The sequence below is a fragment of the Phasianus colchicus genome, chromosome 5 (assembly GCF_987193195.1).
Source record: "Phasianus colchicus chromosome 5, bPhaCol1.hap1.1, whole genome shotgun sequence".
NCBI lineage: Eukaryota > Metazoa > Chordata > Aves > Galliformes > Phasianidae > Phasianus > Phasianus colchicus.
In genome coordinates this window covers 51,791,486-51,819,252 of record NC_143440.1, presented here as the reverse complement: position 1 = coordinate 51,819,252, position 27,767 = coordinate 51,791,486, and the positions used below count along the sequence as shown (strand labels likewise).

At 40.0% G+C, this 27,767-nt stretch overlaps 4 protein-coding genes across 7 annotated transcripts in view; 3 read left to right on the top strand and 1 right to left on the bottom strand.

Annotated features, from left to right (window-relative positions):
* TDRD9 (tudor domain containing 9) overlaps positions 1-9,136 on the bottom strand; it is a 59,912-nt gene extending 50,776 nt beyond the window's left edge. Inside the window, exon 1 of the mRNA XM_090141703.1 lies at positions 8,761-9,136. Coding sequence (XP_089997829.1) covers positions 8,761-8,915 — 155 coding nt within the window. The 5' untranslated portion in view covers positions 8,916-9,136. The remainder of the gene's footprint in view (positions 1-8,760) is intronic.
* Positions 3,861-5,900, top strand: RD3L (RD3 like). The gene is made up of 2 exons (XM_031592917.2): positions 3,861-4,341; positions 5,206-5,900. Exons 1-2 carry the CDS (start codon positions 4,043-4,045, stop codon positions 5,501-5,503), a joined length of 597 nt encoding a protein of 198 aa, XP_031448777.1. The 5' UTR covers positions 3,861-4,042; the 3' UTR covers positions 5,504-5,900.
* On the top strand, positions 9,122-13,946 carry ATP5MJ (ATP synthase membrane subunit j). 2 transcript variants are annotated; one of them, XM_031592915.2, is made up of 4 exons: positions 9,122-9,652; positions 10,957-11,080; positions 12,860-12,880; positions 13,766-13,946. In XM_031592915.2, exons 2-4 carry the CDS (start codon positions 10,957-10,959, stop codon positions 13,783-13,785), a joined length of 165 nt encoding a protein of 54 aa, XP_031448775.1. In that variant the 5' UTR covers positions 9,122-9,652; the 3' UTR covers positions 13,786-13,946. The 2 variants fall into 2 exon arrangements, with proteins under 2 accessions (XP_031448775.1, XP_031448772.1); XM_031592912.2 differs by having other exon boundaries at positions 9,131-9,626.
* Positions 13,947-22,336: 8,390 nt separating this feature from the next.
* Positions 22,337-27,767, top strand: part of PPP1R13B (protein phosphatase 1 regulatory subunit 13B) — a 64,120-nt gene continuing 58,689 nt past the window's right edge. The window contains exon 1 of one of the 3 annotated variants that reach the window (XM_090141707.1): positions 22,337-22,480. In XM_090141707.1, coding sequence (XP_089997833.1) covers positions 22,478-22,480 — 3 coding nt within the window. In that variant the 5' untranslated portion in view covers positions 22,337-22,477. Of the gene's footprint in view, positions 22,481-24,015; positions 24,397-24,960; positions 25,256-27,767 lie in introns of those variants that run through there. The other 2 variants (XM_031592918.2, XM_090141706.1) reach the window with 2 other exon arrangements.

The window sequence follows — 27,767 nt, the reverse complement described above, 5'->3', positions numbered from 1 at the left end:
CCTAATGAGATTGATTAGAATGCATCATATTTAATTTTAAAAGGGTAAATAAAATACTAGAATAAATTGAACAAAGGCCCCGGGCACACATGAAGGCATGCTCCGTTTTCTGACTGGTGATCCACAATCCACCATTACAAATACCACCTTCTAAATAGAGGCTGCATCTGTCTGCTGAAGGAAAAAAACGTGAATATTTTCTGGAGTATTTTCATGCAAGTTGCACTGATTTTGTGTACAGAACTATGGAACCACAAGTTAAGCTTCCTAAATGATTCCTTCCTTCTGTCTCTGTAACCCAAATGATATGAAATCAGCACACCTAAAAGCCATGAGTAAATCAAATGTACCCACCGATATCCCTTAAGAACAAATCCACCTCTGCACAGAAGCCAGTACTGCAGAGATGGGTTTCAGCTGTTCTGTTGGGTGCTGAAGCTTAGACTCCTTACACGGGAAAGGCTCTTCCATAGAAACTTCTGTTCTAGACTTCCTAGCTCTATTCAGCCAGTCTCAGATGAAGCATTTATTCTACATATGGCCAAATGCAAAGGAGAAAAGTGAACCCAACCACAAGGCCATGCAATGAGAGCTTTATCCAAAGCCTCCATTTCTAGCTAAGACTGAAAAGGGCTTCTGGGAAGCATGCAAGTATTTAACATACACAGTCAGAGTAATCTGCTCTGGAAGCTGCGTATGCAGATATTGCTTGTGGTACACAGGAAAGAAATACTTTGCTCTCTCAAGAAAGAGGAAAATCAGATGTCCCTCTTTTCTCCCCAAACCAGGTTACACAAACTCCTCATCCACTGCCTACATGAAACACTTCTGTAAACTGGTGGATTGCCCAGATAGTTCAAGTAGCATTAACTCTTTGATGCAAACCTCCTAATTAACTGAGGTTGAGTGTAAAATAAGCACAACAGGAAAAGAGATGTGTTAAGGTTTTGGAATAAATTGATTTGATACCAGGAAGCCCACAGGATAGAAAGCAGAAACACGCTTTCAAAATCCGTAACATCCCTTGCCCAGAAAGTTCAGAAAACAAAGAACACTCAGGATATTAAACGAAAATAAAACGGAAAATACTCTTTAACTGACATTTTATATTATACACACAAATCATTAGGATTAATGTACTAATTGATACTTCTATCAAGAACTGTTCTGCTACAGTGGCAGAGTAACTTAAGGTTCTTCAGAGATGAAAACCTACTCATCATTATATAAATAACATTATGGTCTCATTTGAGTACTATCTGGTTTTAGACACTAACACCAGCAGAGAAAGATTCAGAAAAGGAAAATGAAAACAAAGAGAAGAGATTCAGAACCTTACGTCCCTAATTTGCTTTCAAAAAACACAGCAGTTTTGTTTTGTTTTGTTTTTTTTTTTTTTTGAGTTTACTCAAGACTGCCACAAGTATGCAGTAACAATTTCATACCGTTTGTAATTTTATTATAAAATTGCCTAGCAATTAATGAGAGGAATCAAAATACAGGCTTCTACCTTCAGGTAGAGTCATAACAACTGCAACCACTAACCATAAGCCTCATCAAAGCCCCGTAATCTGTGAAAGTCAAAACTCCCATCCCAATACAGCACTGCAAAACTATTGCTCTCCTTCACCTTCCAGATCCCAATGTCAAACTCACACAAGCAGTTATTTCTTCCTGAAGGCAGATCTCAAACATGCACAGAACTAGAAGCAATACAATTAAGTGCTCCCCTCCAAGTGGAAAGGTAAGCATCATTCTCAGTATCCTGGCACTCAATGCTTTATGACACAATCAAAAACAAAAGAAGCCACTGTTGTAGTTTTCTCATTTAATTCACTTCCACACCTTTCAGTACATGTGTCCTTAATTTTCAGAGGTTTTATGCCATGCAGCAGTGCTTCCCCCCTCCCCCCCCCCACTGTATCCAATTGGAAAGTAAGCAGTGACACGGCAACTGTGCTGTAAAGGAGGTGGCAAAGAACATTTTAATTTCGTCTGAAAATCTGTCAGGACAGTTCTGTCATCATAAACCTAGCTTCCTTCCTTTTTCATAGTACCACATACAATGCAATGTGAAAACCTTCCAGTTGAAGAGGATTAATACTGACATTTGAATTTTTTCAATGTATAAGTGGTATCAGTTTTAATAACAGCCCTACACGTCATCCTTTATGTTGCATGACATCTAGAACAAATTTACAGAAGCCTTGTTCCTTCAACAGCTCAACACACCAGTGGAGGCAAAAGTAGGAACAAAAAAATACTTACAGGAGCAAAGACAGTCACTGTAACGAGAAAGAGCAGAAGAGAAGGCACTTAGTGTGTCCACCTTTTAAAATTAATAGGAAGAGACCAGATAACTGGAACGGAAAATGGCTGCTTCAGCGACCTTTAGCGTGCGCGATGCCATCCCTGAAAATGAACCTTAAAAGTGGATATGCTCAAAAAACTCATCAAGGAAAGAGAGAAAAGGCAACTGACAGCCAGTTGAGACAGAAGCAAAGTCTATGGTAAGACTCAAAATTCTGGGCTTTTTACAGCAGTTTGACTTCAATTTGCATTTCTTTATCATTTTATTCCTTTAATTAGATTAATGCGTCTCTCTTGGCACACCGTAGGTGTTACAGACTGGCTTCTTTGAACACATTTGAGATGTTTATTAAAAATGCTAACAGCTATGCTATGCACAGAAGTGTACAAGAAGTGTAGTAGCATGAGCTAGATGAAATTCAGTCGGAGAAAGTATTTAATATAGCAACAAAATCCCGAGCAACTGTCAAATAGCTCTCTTCCATCAACACTCTGTTAGCAAAGGCTTTAGATGATCTTTACCAGAGAAAGACTATTCTTAGTGTTTAAAAGTGACAGCAGAACAGTCTGACCCCCCCTCCCCAATGGGAGAAAAGTCTTCCAGCATCTCAAGGGCCTGGAAGTTTAGTTTGATGATAAAAGCAACATAGTTATTTTTAGCACTCTACAGGCATAAAAATACAGCTCTAAACTGTGACCTACAGCTATGCACAGCCAAGCATCACATCATACGACAGCCTTAACTTTAGCTAGAAGCACGTCTGCAGTTGCTTCAGACAATCATTATTCGTCTCACTGCCAACAATACCTTTGGATGGCTTTAGCAACAAGCATTTGAAGTTGTCACCATCTTTTTTTGAATTGCTGCCATCGGCAGAACACAAATCAAAGGTAGGAAACCTTAATGGACTTTGTAGAAGTATTAGGAAGACCATGTTAGGTTAAATGGATTACTACTGCTCTTGGGTACAGAGGATGAAAAAGCACCTTAAAAGCAAAAAAACTTAAACTGTCATATGCACTACAGAAAGACATTTTAAGCACGGTTTGAGTGAATAAAAAAAAAAAACAACCTTCTTTTCTTCCACCAGTGGTAACAGCCCAGGAACAGGAAATGCTACAGTAGGAGACCTTCAAGCAAACTCACCTGAAACAACACTGTTCAGACAACTGCAAAGGTAATTCATTTTATTTCTATTCAAATTTGTGTTCTCTTGTGCACATGGTTTGTAACAAGCTGAGTTTATAAATCTATTCCACTAGATCTGCTTCCAGAAGTTATATAAACAAGAATTTGCTTAAAATAAAAAATGATACAGAAGTTTTAAAGAACAGGATAGGCACCGAGTTACAGCACTGAACTATTTATTTTATTTAACACGTAATCATCACCTCAAATTTTTAATTCTTTATAAACATCATTTTACTATTCATAAAGAGAAAGTTAAGTGATTTCAAGATGATAAATACGCAGTTTCAAATGCTGTAAGCTTCAGATTCATAACTGTTAATTCAGAAAACATGAGAAATGCTATAAAATGTGAGCCTTGTCAGATTTGATTCTGGTTTGGTGATTATGGTTTTTTCCTATTCTGCTGCAAAGCATTTTAGTATGAGGAACAAAGTTTCCTTTAAACACTCACCTGCTTGAAAAGAAGTCTACAGGCATAAATGCTACCTGCCTAACAGAAACAAGCAAAGTTTCTTTTTCTTTCCCTCTCACAGCTTAAAGATGCCGCTTTTTGGCTGGATGAAATGGCCAAAAAATGATTCCTACAAACCCTCAAGGTATCCTGGATCAGAACTAGTTACAAAAACCTTGCTGAGGGAATTGAAATGGCACCTGAAGGAACGTGAAAGGTTAGTGCAAGAGATTGAAAACGAGCAAAAAGTCCAGAAAACTGGCATGGATTACAACTGGTTGAAGAACTACCAAAATCCTCAAGCAACAATTCCAGCTACGGAGCAGCGGCAGCTTGAAGTTCTGTGCTCCCAAATCCAACCCTGCCAGACTGGAACTGTTCTCAGCAGGTAACCATTTCCTATTCTTCTTACTTGGAGTAGTTGATTTTAAGTAAGTTTTAAGTAAGTTATTTCTTCTGCCTAATCCAAGCTTATATATGGCTGTGATCTTCTTTCCAATTTAGGAATGAGCAGCAATCTGAATATATCTTTGTCTGTGTTAGAGATTATACCTTTGTTTTATTATATCGTACATTAAGGTTGTTTCTGTGTTGTTTTTTTTTTTTTTAACATAAGGATTCTCCCAGTCTAATCTTAAACAAAGAAGTTTTGCATGCTTACGATATCTGACTTCTCAATACTTTAAATTCTCCACTATTCATCCCCAGTATTTATTAAATTGGGGCCAAGAATCAAAAAATCAAATTAATGCAATGTATCGTTAAGCCTCGCTGTACAGAATACTTGAAGCTTGTAATACTAGAAAAATCAGTGTTAAACAGAATTCCATTCTGGGGCAAGAGAAAAAAAAAAAAAAAAAGGATTAACATGAAAAATTCTCCTATGCTCATATTTAAATACACTTTCTAGGGGAACACAGAAATGACAGAAGAATCCTATGTGCCTTTTAAAGCCCAGAACATACCTAAGGGCAAAGTCAGTTTAAATCAAGTTACCCAGATGGCGAAGGAAAACAAAAGAATACTGAATAACAACAATCCTCAAAATGGCTGGATTGCCTCCAATGTATTGTTAGAGCTCTTTTCCTCTACAATCTTCTGAGGGAGGTGTGTGGGGAAACGTGGCAGCAAGGAATAACTGACATAAGAGCACGGGCATTTCCTCCTCCTTTCCCTCTCCTCATTAGATTAGCAAGGAAACAGGAGCACTGTCAGCACCAGTAATTAGATTTCAATGCTTGTTTGTTTCTAGATTTCGTGAAGTTTTGGCAGAAAATGATGTTTTGCCTTGGGAAATAGTCTACATATTCAAGCAAGTTTTAAAAGATTTTCTTACTACCATTGAGAGAGAAAACCAACAAGAGCAACTGGTAAACGTGTGGAATACAAATTGCTCTGAACATTTCAGCCTGCGTGGAGACAGTTCTAACAGATCAGAGAAAGAGGAAATCCCTACAGTTTCAAGTTATGTCGACAGAAACACGCAAAGCATGTTTCCCACCTTCTCTGATAGGATCTGGAATCTACCATATTACTACCCATCAAGTTAAGCCGCTTTGTGTTGCTTTCAAAAAGCTCTGTAGCTGTCTGCCTGCCTTCACTGTGATTGCCATCCAGAAACATAGCAATAAGAAATGTGACATGCTCCCTTTTTTACCTTATGAGTTCAGAAACTAAAATCCTTGATTACAGCTAGTATGCATTATATAAACTTGTAGTATGAACTCTCTCCTCTTACCTTCAACATTCCTTGAAGCTACTGTGTTTGAAGGAACCTTTTAACCAAAAACGTAGATGCTGCTAATAAAACAAGCATTTTATCTTTGGTATATCTGTAGATATAGAGTCATGAACAAGAAAAGACTGCTTTCTGTATTTTGGAATAGCACCACTCCACAAACTGTTAGACAACAATTTCTGTATTTACCACATATCTGCTAAGCTTTATAGGGAATTTATACAATGTAAGATTTCTTAAGTATATCTGATGTTACATTAAATGGATAAGTACCTTCTGGAGCTGAATATTTATTTCTCAATTTTAAGAGTAAGTCCTAAAAGAAAAGCAACATAAAATAACATTTCACTGCATGAACAGTTCCTTCATTTGTCTGAACTTTGCACTGCACATGATGAAATACTGTGAAATCTGACAACTGCAAGTAAGCTTTGGATATTTAAGTACTTTTAACAATTAGCTCTCTAACCCCTAAGAAATTCTTACATAATTTCATTTCAAAAGGTTGCACTTCTTCCATTATTTGAAGCTACCCTGAAAACCAGACCAAACTTCAGCAATTTGTTAAGTCACAGTACTTTCTAGAGTAGCAAGACTGTCAACAAATCACTTCAAAAGGAAGAAGTGAGCATTTTAAATTTTCAGAAACTTGCCATTTTTCTGTTGCTATCATCTATGATAGAGCTCTTAAAGTTTTAAAGCACTGATTGGACACACAGCAGTTACAATCAGAGTAGACAAAGCAGAAAAATCAGAGAAAACATACACCACAGCCACGTGCTGCATTTCCCATTGGGCTCCCATCACCATAGGAAACCAACTTTTACACGCCTTTTATTTAAACTCTCCATCTCCAGATTTCCTCTCCGTCAGTCTGCCACATCATAAAAATGGCCAAGTCTCCCATTTCTCAATTCACTAGAACAACTATTTTGCAATCTCAAAAAAAAATGCTTCATATGATATTGTTTTCAAGCATACTGAAGACGATGTTCATTCAGAGTTCCTCAATCTGGTAACACCAACTCAAAGATATTTCCCTTCTGCTCCACTTGCATCTTTCATCCAACACAGAATTTACTTATAACGTCATGTCAGTTGGGCCAAACAAATTGCATGTATTTTTTATAAAAGATATAAAGCTACAACAGGTATAAACCAGTATTTTTTTAAGAAACTTCAGCTAAAGAAGCCTCTTTATCAGGCTTTGTGTGATAGGATAAGAGGAAAAGGTTTCAAACTAAATGGGGGCAGATAAGGAAGAAGTTTTTTCCACAATAAGTGCGGTGAGGCACTGGCACAGGTTGCCCAGGAAGGTGGGGGACATCCCTGGAGACAGCCAAAGTCAGGCTGGACGGGGTTCTGAGCACCTGGTGGAGCTCTGGGTGTCCTTGTTCACTGCAGGGGGATGGTCTGGATGGCCTTTTGAGTTGGAAGGGACCCTGAATGATTCCATAGTTCAAATGAAGTCTTGCAACTTCAGAAATAAGGACCATCAACTGAAACATATGCTAAAAGGCAGTCTGTGAGTAATAAAATATCTAGTCATCACAACTAATTCAGTAATTCCACATACAGTGAAAAGGAAAAGCACGAAAAGGCTTACATACTTCTATATACACTTTACTGATACTAGGCTATGAAACCAGTTCTAACATCAACATTTAGAATGGAAACTGAAAGGGGAAAACTAAAATGGGAAGTAGAGAGGGCATAGGTAGAAAAAATACTATACAAAGGCTGAGAAAATGCCGTCCTTTGAGACCTTACTTCATTTCTCTTTTCTTCAAGTACAAACGTGGGTGGTAATCTTACAGAATATTTTCAAAGTGCAGTGTATTCTTTACTTTAAAAAAAAAAAAAGAGAGAGAAACATAGAAAAAGTGAAGACAGGGTAAGAACTGGTATTTGTGGTACCGCATGCAGCTGGCAGGCATCATTCCTCTGGCAGCAGGGTGAGTGACAGCAACTTCAAAGGGCAGCAAGCCTCCCACCTGCACAGGTGTCAGGCAGAACAGCTTGCTATGTTTTTAGCCAAATAAAGTAGCTATAAAAAAAAACACTAACTCAGCAAATGCTACACCTACAACACAAGAAATCAAAGAGAGAATAATGATCTTTTTCCATGCTTAAGCTTTTTAAGTGTTTTAATCTGAACCACAATTGTTTTGGTAACAAGAAAGGTTTAAGGGTCATTTCATTTCGTTCAGTTAAATGCAATTAAGGATTGAGGAATTAAGAAGTTAATTAACAAGCTATTTAAGGATAAAAACTCTAACCACGATCTCTGAGAAATATTATTTCTTCTTAAGAAGCTCAACAGCTAATATTGTTATTCTAGAAGCAGTCCAGACAATACGATAAACTTACCCTCAGAAGATGAAGCATTATTGGTAACCAAAAAGAACATCTTACATATCTTCTTAAGGCACAAAGCCTTTGCACTCAATTAGCAGAAGTATTTCATAAAGCTTTCGTGAAGTATTATTTCTTACTACATAGCACTGTAATTATTATAACACACCTCTTATTTCCATGATTGATTGGGTATCAATCCTACATGTTCTTGCATGTCAATTTAGATAAGAACTTGGAAATAATTTTACCATCAGTTATATAAGAGGCTTGAAACTATACATATGACAAGCATCTTTAACGTCAATCATTTTGCCTTTAATTTTACAAAGTCTTGAAGGAAATATTGAAATAGTTATTACAGTACAAGCAACCTCAGCAAGGTAAGAAAAAGTCTTTTGCCCTCAGCCCTCCAAAACCTTTAAGAAGCCAACAAATACAAACCTAAGTGCTTCCTATTTGAGCGTACAACTCATCAGGATTCCTCAAACGAGGCCCGAACTCCCCAAGCACAATCCCAGAAGCATAAAATAGAAACAGATGCAGAAACAAAACCCACCTACCGAGAGGCCTTCCTATGGAGGTTGTGCTTGCTTTGCAGCAGCACACATATACCATAAACACGTATAAAAACGCAGATATAGAGAAGCACTCCACACACAGCCCCACACCCCACTACCAAGCTGAAAGCTGAGGGGCGGCAACCGCACTCACCGCAATGGCTCCTGCGCAGCGAACGGGCTGGGGAGACAAGGTGAACCACGCGAGGCTGCAGCCTGCGCGCGCCCACCTAAGAACTCAACGGCGGTCACGTCTTTGCCAATGGTGAACCACTCGTTCACCTGCTCGACGGTGAGACTCCGCAGCATGACGGCGACAGCAGGCTCACACCTCGCACCGCACAACACGCGCGGGCGCTCGCGTCCCCTCACCGCGTTCTCTTCCCGCGCTCGGGGAAGCCCCGCCCACGGCACGTGACCCGTTGAGGCGAGGGCGCCGCCATGTTTGTGGCGCAGTGAGTTCGGGGTTGGGGCTCGCGGGGTTTGTAAGTGCGCTCCGGGGTGCGGCCAGTTTGTGTTACAGCCGTAGAACTAATGGCCGAATAGGCGTTCTGGGATCCGGATCAATCCGTCGTTCTTCTCAGCTGAGGAAACAGCACGTAGGTGCCTCAAGCCACGTGAAGCCATCCTGGCAGCTGCCTCTTGACGACAGTCTGCCCCTGGGCGTCAGGAGCCGTGACGCCCCTTCCCAGTATTGTCCCGCCGTGTGCTCCTAGCTTGGGCAGTGCAGGGTGCGAACAGGCTGGGACGCGGCGCGCTGTGGGCCTAAGCATAGATTTTTTTCAGTGCAGTCAGTCCTGTCAGGGTTGCAGCACGGCCCTCGAAAGGCTGAGGCGGACCGAGAGCGGGCCGCGCTGCTGCTCTGGTCTTCCACAGCTGCAGGGGGCGCTGTGCGCCGCCGCCGCTTCTCTGGCTCGCGATCTTCGCTCGTTGGTGCATTCCCGGCATCCCTCGCGGCGGTAGCGGAGGCCATCCCCGTTCCGTGACCTTCGGTGGCAGCCGCGCTCTCTCGGCCTAATGGTGGGTTGCGGATCAGGCCTGGGCCGGTAATGCTATCGCTCGGGTTGTCTCGGGGAAGAGGCTGGGGAGCAGCCCTTGTGGGTTGGCGGCCGTTGCTCCCTGTGTAGAAGGGACCGCGGGAGGGCGGCGGGTACCCGCTGCGAGGGGTGAGCGGGCCGCGGTGCTGGGGGGAGGGCGAGGAATGTGGGTTAGAAGGCACGTTTAGCCTGCATTAACTCACTGGGAAGGGGGGGGGGCTCGGTGTTCTCGACAGCACTGGTGAAAGCACAGCACTGTCAGGAAATATGTCCATAATTGATGCCATTGAGCTGTCTGCGTAAACTGGTGAAGAGAAATACGGGTTTGTATTAAGACGTTAAATTCCATAGAGATGCTTTTATATTTGGAGAAGTACTAAGATTTCTATTCTGGGGCTCTGAGTTAATATATATTGTCCGTATCAGTATGCAGGTGAGTTTGATGGCTTGTATTATTTGGTTGATGTGCTCGAAGTGTTTAAGGTTAGAAAACAATAGAACATGCAGTATTGCTATGTAGTGTGGTGCAGATGTGTGCTAAGATGTTGAATGGCAGTAAATTTTATTTTGATGTATATCTTACATATTTTCTGGTTTTGGTTTAAATAAACTCACATGGTGGGGGGGTTAAAACTAGGTGGTCTTTGAGGTCCTTTTCAACCCAGGACATTCTATGATTCTATGAACAAACCTGGGTACAGAGGAGGAAAACATATCAATAGGTCTCCTGCTGCTGGAGCACATTTAAAAAGTAACATTTTCATGATAAATCATGAGTTGAGTAGCTTATTACATGTTTTGCTATTTTGAGTAGAAATTATGATGTTGAGAGGCATATGTTATATGTCAGGGAGGGAGAGAAATGAAATTGGTGTAATTGAGCCTCTCTAGCTTGCCTGGAACGAGATTCTACTCCTTAGAGACTCAGGAAACAAGTCACTGGTAGAGAGGAGCTCAGCTATTGCTACTCTGCAAATCCTCTGTTAATTCATCTTTGAATCCTTTTATCAGCAGGCATGTGTCTGTGTTAGTCCATAAGGTGTAACCTTAATTCTAAATTTGCAGTGCTTTGCTTTGGAATAAATACTATTTCATGTTTGCTTTTTGTTTTTTTTAATTGAACCCATAGACTGCTGCTGCTGAGGTATGGGTGTGTGTGTATGTATACATGCATCTGTGTGTGTGTATGTGGAAATGTGTGTGTTTAACATGCATATAAAAATTACGTATACAGCATACAGTGCATATATGCACGTAGTAGGTAAATATGTAATTGCACAACTCACCATTGGAGAACTTCTTGTAACTTTCAGATGGTGCAAAATATGATTCCAAAGTCATGGAGAGCCATGAAATTCTACTTCACTACTGTTTACCAAGAAATATGGGTTGGTCTAGCATTAACAGCTTATGCCTATTACAGAATTTCATACGGCGGTAAGTTCAACATTATAATCTCTGTTACCTGTTAAAACCCTGGTATATAGATAAGAATGTCTTTCACAGTTTAAAATCTGCCCCTGGAAAATATCTAGCAAATAAGAAATTAACACTTCTCCTTAAAGCCAATTTTTCACTGTAAAAATGTAGAAGTTTGATATCTTCAGTGTAGAAGGCTGCACTAATAAAATGACCCACACTGGTGTAACTGTGTCTGCTTTGTGAAGATTAAATAATGTAGATACTCGCTTTAAAAACACTTCTAACTTGCAATGCGTAGCCAGAGGTTTCTCCTTTAGCTTTTTTCTGAATAAATGCAAGGTTGTTTAGAACTAGATACCCCATTCCTGGAGGCATTCAAGGCCAGGCTGGATGTGGCTCTGGGCAGCCTGGTCTGGTGGTTGGTGGCCATGCACATAGCAGGGGGTTGAAACTAGATGATCATTGTGGTCCTTTTCAACCCAGGACGTTCTATGATTCTGTGATTCTATGATTAAGTTTTTTTTGCGAGTCCTTTTTTCGTTCTTCTATTTTCATAGAGTTTTTGCTTAATATCTGCAAAAATTACAATTTTGAGAAGCTGTTCTGGTATGAACTATATTAAAGTACTGTAAGTTGGGGCTGATGTGTCTCAAAATGTGAGCTGAACAGCTGGAGAGAAAACAATAGTTTTATTTCTGAATTCTGCTTGAAATGAAAGAAGTTAAAGCAAAAGTGTTTCAAGTTTGGGTTCACAGAATCACCAAGGTTGGAAAAGACCTTCAAGATCATCCAGTCCAACCATCCAACTATCATTAAACCACGTCCCTCAGTACAAAATCCAAACATTCCTTGAACACCTCCAGGGTCGATGACTCCACCACCTCCCTGGGCAGCCCATTCCAGTGCCTGACCACTCTTTCATGAAGTAGTATTTCCTAACGTCCAGCCTAAATCTCCCCTGGTGCATCTTGAAGCCATTCCCTCTAGTTCTATCACTAGTTACACGAGAGAAGAGGCCAACCCCCAGCTCACTACAACCTCCCTTCAGGTAGTTATAGAGAGCAATAAGGTCTCCCGTGAGCCTGCTCTTCTCAGTTCGTGTTCAGGTCATGCTGCTTTAGAGATGCAGTGGTGTGGGCTGTGAGGGACAAAACGTTCATATGGGAGAACTGTGCACAAGCATTATTTTAAAGTGAAAACAGCTTTTAATACCTGTATACCTTCTTGCAATTTGAGGTACAGTTTTGTATTTAATACATTTGTTTATATAATTGTCAAATATCTGCAAGGGTCAATAGATCAGATTGGTCATAGCCTTATTCAGAATTCAAATGAGTATTATTCTTTTCCATATATTTTTGTCTGTTCACTGTAAATCACTCTTACAGGAAAGCAATTAAAATTGGAACACAAAATAAGCTGTTTAATTATAAAAGAAGATTTTAAGATAAACTAGTCAGTTCACATCTTCATTTTGTAGTACTGCTTACACAATGTCCATATATGGAAAGCTACCTTTCTCTTGTATGTTTCTCTTGACCTACAGTAGGAATCCTTATGGCTACAAATTCTAAATGCATGGAGTCTTGGTTGATGGAAACAGTTAAAAATCAATATAATGTTTATAGAAATGTATCATGAAAAGTACATCATGTACATTTGTTTAATTTTGTTCGTGCTCAGTCAGCAAATAGTGAGTAGTATAACCTGATTGAAGTTTATCTGAAAAATAGAAACAGGAAATTAAAAAAAAAAAACAACCTCATTGCTCAGCTTGTTTTTCTTTTTCTCTAGGCAAAAAAGCAGTGGCGGATAGTAAGTATTAACAAATACTTGTATTATTTTAAATTAATGCTGTAAATACAAAATATTTTACATAAGTTTGGGTTTTATTTAATCAATTTAGTAGGTGTTTAAAGACTGCCTCAAAACATGTAGTTTTAGATGTTTTGATGGCTTTGTAACCTAAGAGCATTTGTGAATCTGCCCAGATGCTGCTGCCTCCATTTTCAGTTTTACTTTGCATAGCTTTTAGGAGCAAAGTGGAAGTTGTGTGTCTTGATAGGGTGCTAAGAGTAAGGAATATTATTTTAAATTGTGATAATGATGGCCATTTCATAGGAATTCTAAGTGGTCTAAATTTCCAGAGTACCTATTAAAATTTTAACTTCCATAAAAACTGCAATTTTGAACTTGTATTTTCAATTTGTGTTTTTTATATCTTCTATAAAATAGCATTTAAATTTTTAAGGTCAGTTTCTTCTGATTTGACAATTTAATTTTTCATGAGCTGCTGTGATTTTCTGTACTGTGAATGTTTGTTTGCTCCCACTTGGATATATGCAACTATTAGTCACATTTTTACATGTATAATTAGTGACAATAATTCCAGTCTAGTAGACTTAAGGATAATAGCATAAATGAACTTGAATTTAGAAATAGCTAATAGCAGCAACCATCCAAATTGGAGGAAGAGTGGATGTTTGCTGTAACTGCACTTCAAAATATGTGAAAAAGATTCTTGTTCTTAGCATAGTTTATGTGTTTAGTTTGGGGAGTTTGTTTTATTTGTTAGAGCAGCTGAACTTGCCAATTCTTAGACTCAGATCTAGATAGACTTGTGTATTTTGGGTTCTGAGCTGTGTTCTTGAATTGATTTGCTATACAGTTCGAACAGTCTAAATCATGTCTTTGTTTCAGAGTCTTCTGGCCATCATTAAAGATCTCTTCTCTTGGAGAATGAATGTGGTGTTTGCTCATCTTTGCTATAAATGAAGCAAGATACAACCATAGGGAAGTTAATTCTAAAACTGTACCTGATCCCTCTGCTGTACTTATAAATATGTTGAGTAAGAAGGAATTAAACATGTTGGATAAAGTGTGCTGGAGTCTATTGTAATATGTAGAACAACGACGTCTTGTTTTCTACAGTTCTTCTGTGTAAAAGCTTTTTCAGCAGTACTTTGAACATAATCACATCTCTGTGATGAATCTTTTTATTAGAATTAGCTGATATTTCTGACAAAAGCATCATGCCATTTTTAAGAGCATCTTTTTCAAGTGTAACCTTTAAGTACTCCATTTCCTTTAGAAACGTCATTTAAGACTACATCACAAGTGAGGACGTTACTGCCAGCTTTTTGTCAACTTTCAGTGCAGTATTTTGGGGACTCTAAAAACCACATGAAAATCACTTTTCAGACTACATACTGAATGTCCATAGCAAGGGCACATAGTGCATAAAACCAAAATTTTGCTTTATGTCATGTTTTGTTTAGATTTAGCCTAATCTGCTTTTGAGAAGATTAAGAGGCTTAGGTCATTTTAATGAGTAAGTGCTTACGTACATCTTTTTAACTACATCACCAAAACGTCTTAAATCTTTCAGCTTAAGGTTTTGTGCTTCAATTTCACTGATAGTAATACCTGACAGTAGCTTAAATACTTTGCATTTGAATGGTCATGATAACCTTACTGATGATGACACGGTAAACTTTCCAAATACTGTGTTGCCTTTAATTCCTTCAGAATTCATATTTCTGCTTTAGTTTGGTGTATTGTATTCCTCTGAAAACTCTGTTTAGTACTAATACTAACATGGGCTATGTCATTTTCACGTTGGGCCTGTTTGCTTTTGTTTATTTTAAAGCAGGTATAGCTCACTGATTTGAAAAGCTGATAGTTACTTTTTCATTCATTCTTACCCTTTGTTCTACCTTCCGTAGTTTTCTTTGTTTTATATCTTCCCTTGATGTACTTTTAAAACTGATTCTTGTCAGATCCTTTTTTTTTTTTTTTTCTGGGAGTTTTCACTGCTTCCACCCATGTTTTGTTTTCTAACTCCAGAAAAATGGAGGAGTAGAAATCTTAGTATTTGTGTCTTTACATACAAAAGCCTTCAGAAGTGGGAAACAGAAAACAAAAAGTAGGGAAAAAAAAGAGAGCTTCAAACAAACAGATATTAGCCAGTGGTGATTACAGGGTGGGTCAGAATTGTGGTATAGTAAATAACTGGTTCAGATTGAAAATTTATGCCAGGTAAGGAGCTGTATGTGCATTTGTGATGCAAATTTATGATCACTGACTTAGTTCCTAAGATATTACACATACTTCAAATAACCTGCTTTAGCAATTTTCAATTAGGGAGCTGAGGCAAAGAAGGTAGGGAAAAAACATGAATCATTTCAAGATTTAACTTAGCTCTAGAACCTAGCATACTTGGAATGAGCTACATTGGTGTGATGTTTGATCTCTTAAACATTAATGGAAAAGCAAGAAGAGCTTTTGCAAAACTGCCCCTGGAGTGCAGTTAATTGCACTTGTAGGTAAATTTTACCCACTTCAACTCTGAAACTTGATGTGTAACTTGATTCCCTAATAGGGAAAGGAGCTACGCGTGGGACTCACTGTCTGGATTGTGGAAACTACGCATTGTGTTGAAATAATGCAGTCTGCAGTTGGTTCTTCCATCGTTACGTTTCTGTTGTAAGTTTCTCTGACTGTTTCAGAACATTTCTGCTCTGGAAAAGGCATGGAAGTAAAATTGTTGCATTCCTCAATAGATTTTATTTATGTGAGCAGGATACAATAGGAAATTGACTATCAGATACTTGACTCAAAAACAGAAACCAACACACCCATAACACAATGTCCTACTATTGATGTGCTGTCAGCACCTCCGTACTGTAGCACAGTGTGTTGTTTATGTACTGTGAGGTGTGAAAGGAGCAATCAATTTTTATTGGAGCACTGGCATCTGAAATGCTGCCCTATGTAGAGAAGCACTGTAAAGGACTACTACTGCAGTGAGTGTTCTTATTTTAGGATGTGTAGGTAATTTAAAGCTAATCCAAAATAGGAAGGTTCCAGGCAAAGGTCTAGCCAGACAAGTCCCAGCTGTTGAACTTGCTTATTTTTCTATGCAAATGACTATTTCTGCTCCTTGACAGATTGTGCTGTATCTATTTGACTGTTGCATCTTTATATTGCTAACATTTCTAAAAGGAAAGAATTATGTTTACACTTTTTGAAATAGTTCAGCAATTGCACATTTCATTTGCCTATGTTGAGGTGTTGGCAATGACAAAAATTATTTACTACCTTTGCAGTGTTAGTGGAACCAACTCTTACAGAGGTTGATAAACCACATTCAGTTGCTGCAGCATCACCTTCATAAAGTTTTACTGTTTGTTTGTTTTTTGTTTTGTTTTTAATTAAATGTAGGATATCAGAACTCAGGACTAGGCAGCTAAATTAATAATGACAATGGTAATGCAAGATATGGTCTTTCATACCATGAAAATACTGTATTCATGCCTCCAAGCCAGATCTTACAAGCCACATTTTCTCGTTGTGGAGCTCTGAGATCGTTAGAACATTCCAAAGCCCTGACTTACAGGTGAGAATCCCAGAGTATTCCCTACATGCTAATAAAGAATTGTGGAATACTCTAGAAGAGTAGCAAAATACAGTCATAGCCAATGAAACATTAGTCACGGTGCCCAGCCTACTTAACCTCTTTAATGGTTAACTTGGAAAAAGCCCCAGATGTGTATTCATGTTAATGGGGAGGATGAGTAAAGTTGCAGGAAATGATCTAAACCAAGTAAAACAGCTGAAATAGTCTCCTATGTATCTGAATCATGATAGCAAATCTCTGAAGTATAAATACACCCTGATACTGAGCTGGTATGTGCTCATTGTACTTTCAGTCCCCAAGGAAGAACTATCGGGTTTAGACACAGGTGATTGTATGTGACATCACCACCAGATGGCTGCAGTGAAACTAAATGAGGAAATCAGTATTTGAAATCTATTGTTTCATTCACGGAAATCTGTGAAGTTACTAGGAAGGAAAGAATAGTGAGATAGGAGATTCTCTTTGGCATTCTCTTGTGGTTAACAATTTGGTAAATGGGAATAACAAGAAGAAATTTAAAAGATAGATCTTCAACAGCAAGCTCTTTGTACTACTAATTCCATGACCTTTAGCAACTAACATTTAGCAGCTAATACTCTCTTTATAATGACACGTGAGTCAGATTTGGTAATTTATAAAGAACTCATAAACAAGAAATTCCTGTATTGTACTCCACTGCTTCAGGCAAACTACTTGGAAACAGTAATTCTCCTCTATCTCAAAATGAACTGACCACCACAAGAATGGAATCTTTAGAAACTTTAATTAAATTTTGCTAGGTAGCGTAATGTCTTTGGCTGTGGTTTGACAGTATAAGTGCTGAGGCAGCTTGTGGAGTTTCCATCCTTATACCACAGTGGCATGTTTCTCTTTATTGTGCTGATACAACAATTTGTGAGTCAGATCAGACAAACTTTAATGATTTTATAGGCGTTTTTCTCTAAAATAAAGCAAACTTAGCGTTTTTTTTCTGTTTTAATTTGGATTCATCTCCAGCTGTTTACAGCATGGCTACTTTATAACTTGTATTATAGCACAGCAGGCTCTTTTTTTCAGAATTTATAGCTGTGCATTCACTCTGCCAGCTCTCTTAAGTCATACAGTACAAGAATTTAATGCCGTTTCCTCCTCACATCCAGCAATGCACATGATCAAAGTACTGCCTCCTGTAACAACTGTCATCACTGTCAACACTCACAGCAATAAGAGGAGTAGCAATAAAAAGAATGCAGAACTCCGCCCTGTGTACACTTCAGGAATGTCAGCTTGTACTTCAACAAAGGGGCAGAACTTTGCATCCTTCTTTTGGAGCACGTTGCTTCCTCAGATGTCTACTATGAGTTGGAACAAAAGAAGAAACAGTTGTACAACATCTTGATGCTCAGTACATGCAGGAGAAATGCTTTCCATATTAAAGGTAAGATTGGCAGTATTTCTTCAAATCAGGAATTATAGCCATGAAATGAAAAAAAAAAATTGAATTATGGCTTTCAGCAACTTTTTTTTTTTTTAAATTGACTTGACCTTTAACAACTTAATATGCATCCATATATCACCACTGTTACTTCAGCTTCAGATGAGAGATTTCTACAGAGCTGTGTTTGGTAGAAAATGATAATGAGAGATTCTGTGGGTGGTAGAACTAACAGCAGTATACTGAATGAATCCCATCTGTGATGACTACTTCTGCCTACACAGATTTCTCCTGCAGTATCAGTTGTAGTCCTCATTTCTTGTTTTAACCTGTTGTGTTTAGCATACTTTTGAAAATATTAAAGAATTGCTGCAATTAAGGGGGAATTATTTAGGTATGCAGTAGAACTGTTGTGAGATATTTTATATGGAATGCTTTATAAACAAGCAAAATTGCAACAACTAAACCGTCACTACAACCAGAATATTACTGGGGGGAGGGGATGAAAAAATTAAATTAATTTTATTAATAATTAAATAATTAAAATGATTAGAATGTTAGCAAACATCTGATATAGTAACAAGTATACACTTTCTTTTTTTCTTAACCAAAAGCATTTCCCTTTTTTTAATTAACACCATGCTTACCTTCAGTATATATATTCCAGTGTTAGCTTTGAATTTAATGTACTTGTATACAAAAATAGCTTTCTTTGAATTCTTCTGTATCTGAAATTATAGTTCTTACCTTATAATCCTTTGTAAGTCATTATATTCCATACAGTGTATCACATATAGCTTGAAAAAAGCAATCATAGAATGGCTTAGATTGGAAGGGATTTTAAAGATCATCAAGTTCCACCCCCCTGCTGTGGGCAAGAACAGCGCACACCAATACTTCTTGTCCAAATTAGAACCTCAAGACTTCTTAGCTACATGTTGCTTTTCGTTCAATAAAATGAGTGTTAGAGGCTTACTAATTTCAGTCATGGATCTGAGTCTGTTTCAGAAAACAGTGAAACAAATACCTTTTAGCATACTTAGATTCAATTAATTTCTGTGGCTAGAAAAAGAGTCCTGCCAAAAGTGTATTTCCTTTGCTTCAGATTGTGCGTTCTTATTAATGCTGACTATCATACCTCTTTTTAAATGAAGGTTACCAATCTAAATGTAATCAGATGTGTCTAGGAAGATAGAAGCAGAAGGCAAGAAAAAATTGTGCAGAACTTTCATGCAGCAATGGGAAGAAAAGGTGAAAAGATTCAAGTTGCTTTACCTTGTCCTGTAGCTTTTATTTTTACATAACAGAAATACTGGTTTTGAATTGGAGACATAAGCAATAGACAAACCTTTAAAGTCCATTTTCTCAAATCTTCTGAGGTTCAACTGCATATTATGACATCTTTGAATAAATCAAATAAATATAAATATAGTGTAAACATTTACAGGTGACATATTCTCTACTATCTCAATTTTTAGGGCTTTACACTTAATCAACAGAATTCCGTTGATGCCAATACAGTTCATTACCCTTTTCAGTTGGTGTTCTGTTTATCCACCTAAGAACTGTAGTAAACTTTGCCAAAGGATTAGAGCAGTAACAGAATTATTCAGGCACTTAGAAATAAAATAAAAGCAAGCTGTCTCATTGAAGTTCCCGGGACTAGAATAGCAATACCTTACCTGGAAAAGCAAAACCTACACAGTTAGAAAGGGTGAAGAACTGAAATGGATTCTAGTAAGACATGAACTATCCCTTTTCCTGCTCAAACTTTAGAAAGTGATACATGGAAAACAAAGTAGCACATCAACTGAAGGACTGATTTGTTAACTATCTTCTCATCAATTATTACTTCAACTAATATCCCATCATTTAGTCATGGAAGCTTCCAATCATCACGGCCATACTGAGGAAAATACAGAGTTTTGTAAATATGTATCACCTTAAAAGCCTCTTCCAGGATATCTTTTTGCTTTCTCTACTCCTTCTAATATTCTTAATGGTTTCTTCATCATAAGTTACAGGGAAGCAGAGGATTTTCTGTCTGTAAAAAGGATGGCACAAAATCTGTTTTATACAGCTATAACTTTTGTAGCTACAATATAAAAAAATAGCAGTTCTTATAAGAATTTTATGAGAATGTATAGGAACATATTTCCAGTGAGGCCACAGTATTCTCTGCTAAGTACACCTTCTTGCATCATGTGTATTGGATTAAGCATACAATTTATGTTCTTGTTCAAAGAAATTACATTTCTAATCCACCAAATACAGGGCTGAAACACATGATGTGTCAGGCACTCAAATCCCCACAGAGCGCATGCAGCTCTGCTAGAAACAGATCATATGGCTTCACTTCTCCTTTAATTATTGTACTCCTTTTCAGAATGATGCACTGTGTGCACTGTGCCATGAAACTATAGGACATTAGTCATCTGGTCCAGCATGCATTACTAGAATATTATAAGGTAGGGATGAAAAAGTATCTTTCTCCTATTCACGTGTCTCAGGGACTGTATACAAAACAGACATCAAAGTGGTTCCTTTAGGTTATTATTTATACTTTATCTCTGAACAGGTTTGGTGGGGTTGGAAAGCACTGGCTGTGTATGAATTCAAACATGGCAGTTTATGACAATTGTTCAGTGTAAATTCCTCATTGTTGCGTTCTTAGGAAGTCAGCTCTATTCTGGAATGAAAAGGTACTAGAGGCCACAGTAACAAGTTAAAATTGATTTTCTTTAAATATACACACTATATGCAGTATTTCTGTAAAGATTTTCATCTACCCATGTCATCTGGTACAGCACACTGCACCTGCAAGTAGCTGCTTGGGATCTTAGAAGTACCTCCAAAACCCAGCTTGTAAACTTGCTTGCCTACTCATTGCCTCCTGCTTTACAGCAAATCCAAAATCTACTTTTGGAAAGGAGTGTTGTGTTATGTAATAAAGCAATCCACTAAGCTATTTAGAAAGGACAGATTGAAATTTTTGTAATACACAAAAACCCCTAGCACTCTTGGTACTTGCTTTTTGAAATTTTCTTCTGCCACTTGTGAGGAAACCCACCCTAACTATAGCCATCTAGAAACCTCTCTAATCTCTGTTAGTCATCCAGGCTCCATCTTTAATCAATAGAGAGATAGGCACCTTCAAAGACATTTAGATAGTGGGATGAATATCTCAGGAAGGAATTAATTGCCTGCAGAACTCCCTTCCCTTCCATCCCAGTTTATTTACAGAAGGAGCCTAGATGATGGATTTAGACCACATGCTTAACTTCCAGATTGTTTCAGTTGGATGAGATGTATCCCACCCTAAACATTTGACCTCTGAGAACATTTATTTCTGGCTATAAATAGGAGTACCTGTTATTTAAAATAATACCACATGAGAAGAAGTCGTCTTAAATTAATTAAAATTAATTAAAATTCCTGTGACACCTCCAAAGCCTGAAAACATTTTCCTATGTTCCAGAAAAGCATCTCAACCAAACAAATGCAAAATTGAAGAAAGCTTGGATCCAACAAGGCAGGGAAGCTCATTTTCCTCCTCTTGTCTATGCATAAAAAACAAGTGGGGGAAGTTCAGACATGGCAGCTTTAAAAACTTGAAAATACCTTCATTTGCAAACCTGGCCATTAGATACTTAAAAAAAAAAAAAAACAGAAGTTTTGTTAGGAGTGGTTGTGAAAAAGCTCATTAGTTGTTCAGACTTCCATCTGTACATCTGTATTGTTAGGAATCTCTGCTTCTCCTAAGGAGAATGTTGCACATGATCGCATAAAAGACCAGCCAGTTTATTAACTACAGTTAATATACCTTTTTTAAAGATAAATCTGCATTAAACACAAAGCATACTTTGATAATTTTTCTCTGTGTGCCCTTTCAAGTGTATTTACAAAATTATAAGATGATAGGTGATACATTTCACGCAAATTTCAAATTCTAGCTAAACAAGAGCTCAGCCTAAATCTCAAAAACAAATCACACTGTAAGTAATTCTTCATTTTTAATGATTACAAGTAAAATAAAAGTCTGTTGAGCTATAGTGGCTTCAATATGAAGTTGTGTTGCTCTAGTGGTTTCGTTGTTGTGGTTGGTTGGTTGGTTTTTATTTATTTTTTATTTTTTTGATACCAAGCAGACTGTAAAAATTATTTGCATAACATATTTTAATATATATTATACCAACAAATGAGCAAACCTTTTCCTTTAGAAAAAGGCCCACAGAATTAAAGTGCCTCTCACAAAGGCTGTGTATTGTGAAGCAAGTAACTTGATTCTGTATCTCCAGATTTATCTGCTTCCACTGCTACTCCACATTCTTTGGACCTTATCTTCCAAGGCATTCCCCAAAACATGACTGCTTTCACATAACCTCACTTATCTAAAACAGGCAACTTACTTGTAGGTATCATTGGCCCCTTGGCCAAGCGTGGAAAGAAAAACAATGGTGCATGATTACAATTAAACTTTTTCCTCTTTGCAGCAAAGCACATAAAAGGCATTTTAAGTTGGAATCAGAAGATTCGGCTGATAAAGAGTGATTCTCAGAAAGATCATTCTGCAAGAGAGATGGTAATTAATTTACCCTGGTACAGGCACAGTTTTAAGCCTTACAATTTGTAAAGACTTGTTAATTTTTCTTCCTCATCTCTATGGGAAAATGGAGATGGAGAGGGCTGGATTGGTTGGTTGTTGGTTGTTGTTGTTTTGCCAAGTGAAGTAGAAATTGGGAGTACAAAAATAATTTATATAAAGTATGGCCTATACCTTTTGAAGACATTTCCTCCTAGTCCACATGATCCAGTCTGTCTGGTTGCAGCATTGGTTGAACCTGCACCTGCCAAAAGCAATGTGTCTTAAAAGCTGACGCAGGCGTTATACCAGAGGGCATTATTCCAATGGAGACACTGCATGGAGGAGTGCCTGCCTCGCCAGTGGCAACTGTCTATGCCATAGTCTCCCAGTTTTCATTTTGTCATCACTCTTCAGAAAGGAACGGAATGGTAATACTGGGGCTCTGTTATGATGTTTTCACCTGTGTTTTGTGGGTGGTTTTTTTTTCCTATTATTTTTCTGAGATTATGAGTGCCTTCTAGCACCTTGTAGCCCATTTTATTGCATGTCAGCTTTGTTGCAGGATCATTCTGAGTAGCTCAGAAAGTTATGATGTCAGAAATATCATAGTCTTACCTATTTCTAAAGACATGTAAGAGGTAGAATCATAATTTGCAGGAAATTCAGATAATGATGGCATTGTCAGCTAGAAGCACTCCAAATAATACTTGCAAAACAATTTTAAATTGATAGAATATTATCTGGTGATGTCAGCTGGATTTTTCGGTAGGACCAATTTCTTAAGCTTTGACTGTCACAAAGTTCAACCCTGCAGCTGCACTGACAAGGATGCACGCTGAAACCGTAGGCAGGTACGCATTAAGGTAATTTGCAGCCATATGTGACAGGAACTCACATTAATAGGTTAAACCTAATGAACAAACTTGAGATCAATACGCAACTATTATCACTACTGTCGTGCTTAAAGGTTATACAAAGAGTACCTGAGGTCCTCTCAAGAACGTCCCTGGTGAACATTTTTGTCACTCCTAGCTGAGGTCGGTGACAAATAATGTCACAAAGACTGGAAAGCGGCCATCTACAGAAACAGGGGAAGCATCACCGGGCAGGGCGATGCGTTTTTCAGATTAGGATTTCAGACTCGCAGCAATATGAATTTTATTTATCTACGTCGCATGTGTTGCCGACATACGGTGCCGCGTTGACTTAGCGCTGAGCCCGACTTCTCCCAAGCTGTTAGCTTTCATCTCTGCTACACCTCTATAGAACGAGACGCGGGGGCAGGCGCCGCACAGAGGGCCAGTGCCCCCCTCCTTCGGCCCCGGAGCGAGGCGACAACACCCGGGGGCCGGGAGCAGCGGGGAGAACCGCGGCACGGGGGGGTGCGGAGGCCGAGGCGAACCCCGCGAGGGGAAGCGCTCGCGGGCACGCGCGCAGCCCTCACCGCCACAGCCGCCCTCACGTGCGCCGCGCGCGCGCGCGCGCACCCCGCCCACCCCCGTCCTTCGCCGTGAGCGCGCCCCCCTTCGCCCCGCCCCACGCGCTCCCGGCCCGGCCAATGGGGCGGCGGCGGAGGTTAACCCGTGGCGGGGCGGCGCGGCGCGGGCGGAGCGGAGCAGGAAGCGCAGGGAGAAGGAGGCAGGCGGGTGAGCAGGAGGCCGCCGTCGCCGCGCTGAGGAGAAGGAAGGAGGAGGAGGAGGGGAAAGAAGAGGAGGGGGCCGCGAGCCCGGCCGCCGCCTTCGCCTCTTCCTTCCTTCCTTCCGCCCGCTGCGGGGAGCGAGCCGCGCGGGAGCACCTGTCACCGCCGCTAGGGTGAGCGGCGTCCTCCGCGCTGATAGGCGGCAGCGTGAGAGGCCCGGCGCGGCGCGGCACGGCGGAGCCTCGGCGGGGGGACGGCGGCGGAGATGATGCCGGTGAGTGGGGAGCGGCCGGGCCCGCCGCGCCGGCCTGGCGCCGGGATACCTCCGCCCGGGCGGACGGAGCGCGGGGAGGCGGGGAGGCGCGGCCGCCGATCCTCTCCGGCGCCGGGGCCCGACGGGTGCCGTCCTGCCGCCGTGCGCGGCCGCGGGGCTCCGAGGCGCCGCTCGGGCCGGGCCTGGCGTGGGGCTGCCGCCGTGCCGCCCTTCTCCTTCGGAGCGGCAGTTCGGTTGTGTTGGCTTTTTCTCCTCCCCCAAACCCGGGCCGATCCCGCGGCCGGGAGACGGCGTCCAGCTCCGGCTGAGCTCGGCTGTGCGCGCGGGAGGCACTCGGGAGAGGGCTGCCGCGTCTTCCCGAGGAAAGGAGCTTTTATTCACGGCTCCTCCGCAGTGCTCGAGGCGCTGCAGCAGAACGCCGCTCGGGGAGAGCGGCGGGGACGTCTTTCAGGAAATGTCACCGCTCCAACTTCGCTCCGCGGCCGCCGGCAGGAAGTGCGCGGCTCAGTCAGCGTGGGGCTGCGGACGGAAGGGCGCAGGTAGCGCTTGGCGGCGGGCGTCGCGCCGCGTGCGGCTGAGCGCCGTGGCGGGGTCCCGGGTCGCTGTGTTGGCGCTGGAGGAGGATTTCTCTGAGCTGCGTCCGAGTTCATTGAGCTGAGGGCGTACGGGTGGCTGTCAGCGAGTAAAAGCAAAACTGAGACGGCGGTGACGACGCGGCTTACTGCGTGAACTGCGCGGCCCCTTCCGAGCCAGGCCGTTCTGTGTTGTGGTTCTGTGTCTGTCAGCGTGCTCAGCTTCCGCTGCGACTTGGGCCGCGCTTCACATTCATGAAATTCTTCCTGAAAGCCTCATGCCAACGGTAGGCTGGGTCGTAACACATGGGTTTGCTTCCCATTACCGACTCGTGGGTGAGCCTGAGGCAGATGTCATAACTCCCGTGCTCCGGTGATTGGCTTTCTGTAGAAGTCTATGGTATTGGTTTGCTGTTTTCTTTTTCTCTCTTTACAGCTCGGTGAGTGTCTCTCTGCCGTGCTGTTGCCTTCCTATACGTAGAAATATAGCAGTTGCTTGTGGTTATTTGAAAGTGTTATAAGATTCTGACTCTTATTATGTTTTTGAAATCTTCTTCAAAGCATTTTCACACTGACAGCTGAGTTTTAATAAAAACAAATTACCTTGCTGCAGTGGTAATAATGTAGATTAGAGCTTGCTGAGTCTGAATCCCGAAATAATAAATATTTTGCTTTTCTGAAGAGCTTTTAGATGCTCTTATGGGCAGTCTGTCATAAAGTACTCAGGAATATACATATTTAAATGGACACTTTGATAGAGCCATTAGTCTTCCAGTTTCTTATCCCAGCTATTTGATTTGTGGCTGCAAGGATGGGAAATAAACCATTTACTGGAATAATCAGTGCATAATGTCAGGGTGATGTGAACATATGGCTGCAGAACTGGACCAAATGTGGTTGGCTTTTTTTTAAAAAAAAAAAAAAACTTGAGTTTTCCTATTCTGAAAAGGGAAAAGCTGTGCTGGGATTCCTTGACTTCAAATACAGAGGAACTGTTTTCTCCTTGATCCTGTTGGATTTTTTGTTTCTCCATAATTAGCAGAAATATATAATGATAGCAAGAGGACAAACTACAGCACTGCAGGAATTGAACTGTAACAAGTGGGCATTGCTACAGCTTTGTCAACAAGTTGAAATGAAGTGTTTGGGAAGTAAAAAACTTTTTTTTTTTTTTTTTGTGACTTGCATTTGAAGTAATTTATTGGGGCTGTTTTGGGATTGGTAATTTTTTAGTGTTCTGTACGTTGGCTTTTAAGAATGAAGTAATGTGTGAAGAACAGAAAATGGAATGATGACTTTTTCCTCTTTTCCTGTATTTTGTTGTTAGTGGTGGGTTTTTCATGTGGGAACGGGGTTACTTATGAGAGGTTTATCAGCTATGATTTCTTCTGCTACCAGGATATCTCCTCCTCTGTTCCTTAGCATCCTTTCTGTGCAAGTCTGTATTGCTTACTCTACTTTGTTTTTATGAGATAGGAAATCGGGTTTATTGTTGGTTCTGAAGACAGTCGGGCTTCCAAGAAGTAATGAGATGTGGGCTGTGCTTTGGTGTTAATTTTGTGTGGAACTGCAGCTGTTATTGGAAGATAATCCATGCTGTGTATTTCATGTTAGACTAGAGAATACACAAGTGGATTGTAATATTACAGTGTGCATTAATATCTTTCTAATTGCTGCGTATGTTACTTGTCTACAGATAACATGATAGAGCACAAACCAAAGATGGATCTGCTTGAGTTAGGTTTAAATTGAGCTATCTTCCAGGTGAATTAGGAAAAGAGTTTTTTCCTTTCTTTTTTTTGTGGGGTTTTTGTTGTGTTGTTTGTTTTTTTTGTCACCATCCCTCTATGTTTAAAAGCCGTTTGGATGTGGTGCTCAGGGACATGATTTAGCAGAGGGTTGTTAGGGTAGTATGGTTAGGTCATGGTTGGACTCAATGATCTTTGAGGTCTTTTCCAACCTGAATGATTCTGTGATAATGTGTTGAGTCTAAAACCTTTTCCAGCAAGCCCGCAAAGGATGATGCTTATTCTTTATTTAAAACTGAAGTAGTTTCAAATCAGCATACGTGGTTGTCTGCCTTAGGAAGGTCACTACTAATGGTCACTACCTCATATAAGTGTAAAGAAGGATATGTAGCTTTAACAGACTTAATGTTAGCTATCTTCAGTGATGCTGAGATAAAATATATTGTAATGAATTCAGAGTGGTATAAATACCAGCAGTACTGATACCATCCTTGTTTGCTGAATAAATCTGAACTGACTGGAGAGAATAATTTGCAAGTTTATCAGCCATTATTAATGGAGTTATTTATTGCAGTGATGCTTAAAGGCTAGTTCATGTTTTTTGGATCGTGTCGCTGTTTTATTAGGATAATAAAATATGGCCTGTTCTGTGGTTTAAAAATAGGCTCGTGGGCTTCACCATGTCCATGGAAAGTGACTTTTCATAGACTGCTTTGATAAAAGAATATTTAGAAATATTTGATAGATGTTTCATTAAAATTCACAAGTATATGAGAAAATCTTGAGGAAATTTTCACGTCCATCAGTATCTCTTCAAAATTGACATGACGTTGTTGTTGCCCATTGCAGGCACTGGAGAAGACTTACTAGAAAATAAAATGCTGCTCAACCAGATGAAGTTCTGTTAATGAATCAAATGAAGTTTGGTGTGAAATGCAGGCCTGTGTTATGAAATCCATGCTGTGCTCTTTTGATTCTTCCTATCAGTGTTGCCTCACAGGGGCTGACCACGTCATGCCAAGGGTTGTCCATGTACAGAATGAAGACGGTG

Excerpts from the sequence above, each read along its gene's own strand:
- RD3L (XM_031592917.2), top strand. The coding sequence starts at position 4,043 with ATGCCGCTTTTTGGCTGGATGAAATGGCCAAAAAATGATTCCTACAAA. Across the intron at positions 4,342-5,205 it reads ACTGGAACTGTTCTCAGCAG|ATTTCGTGAAGTTTTGGCAG; the intron begins GTAACCATTTCC and ends GTTTGTTTCTAG.
- ATP5MJ (XM_031592912.2), top strand. Across the intron at positions 11,081-12,859 it reads TTACAGAATTTCATACGGCG|GCAAAAAAGCAGTGGCGGAT; the intron begins GTAAGTTCAACA and ends CTTTTTCTCTAG. Across the intron at positions 12,881-13,765 it reads CAAAAAAGCAGTGGCGGATA|AGTCTTCTGGCCATCATTAA; the intron begins GTAAGTATTAAC and ends TCTTTGTTTCAG.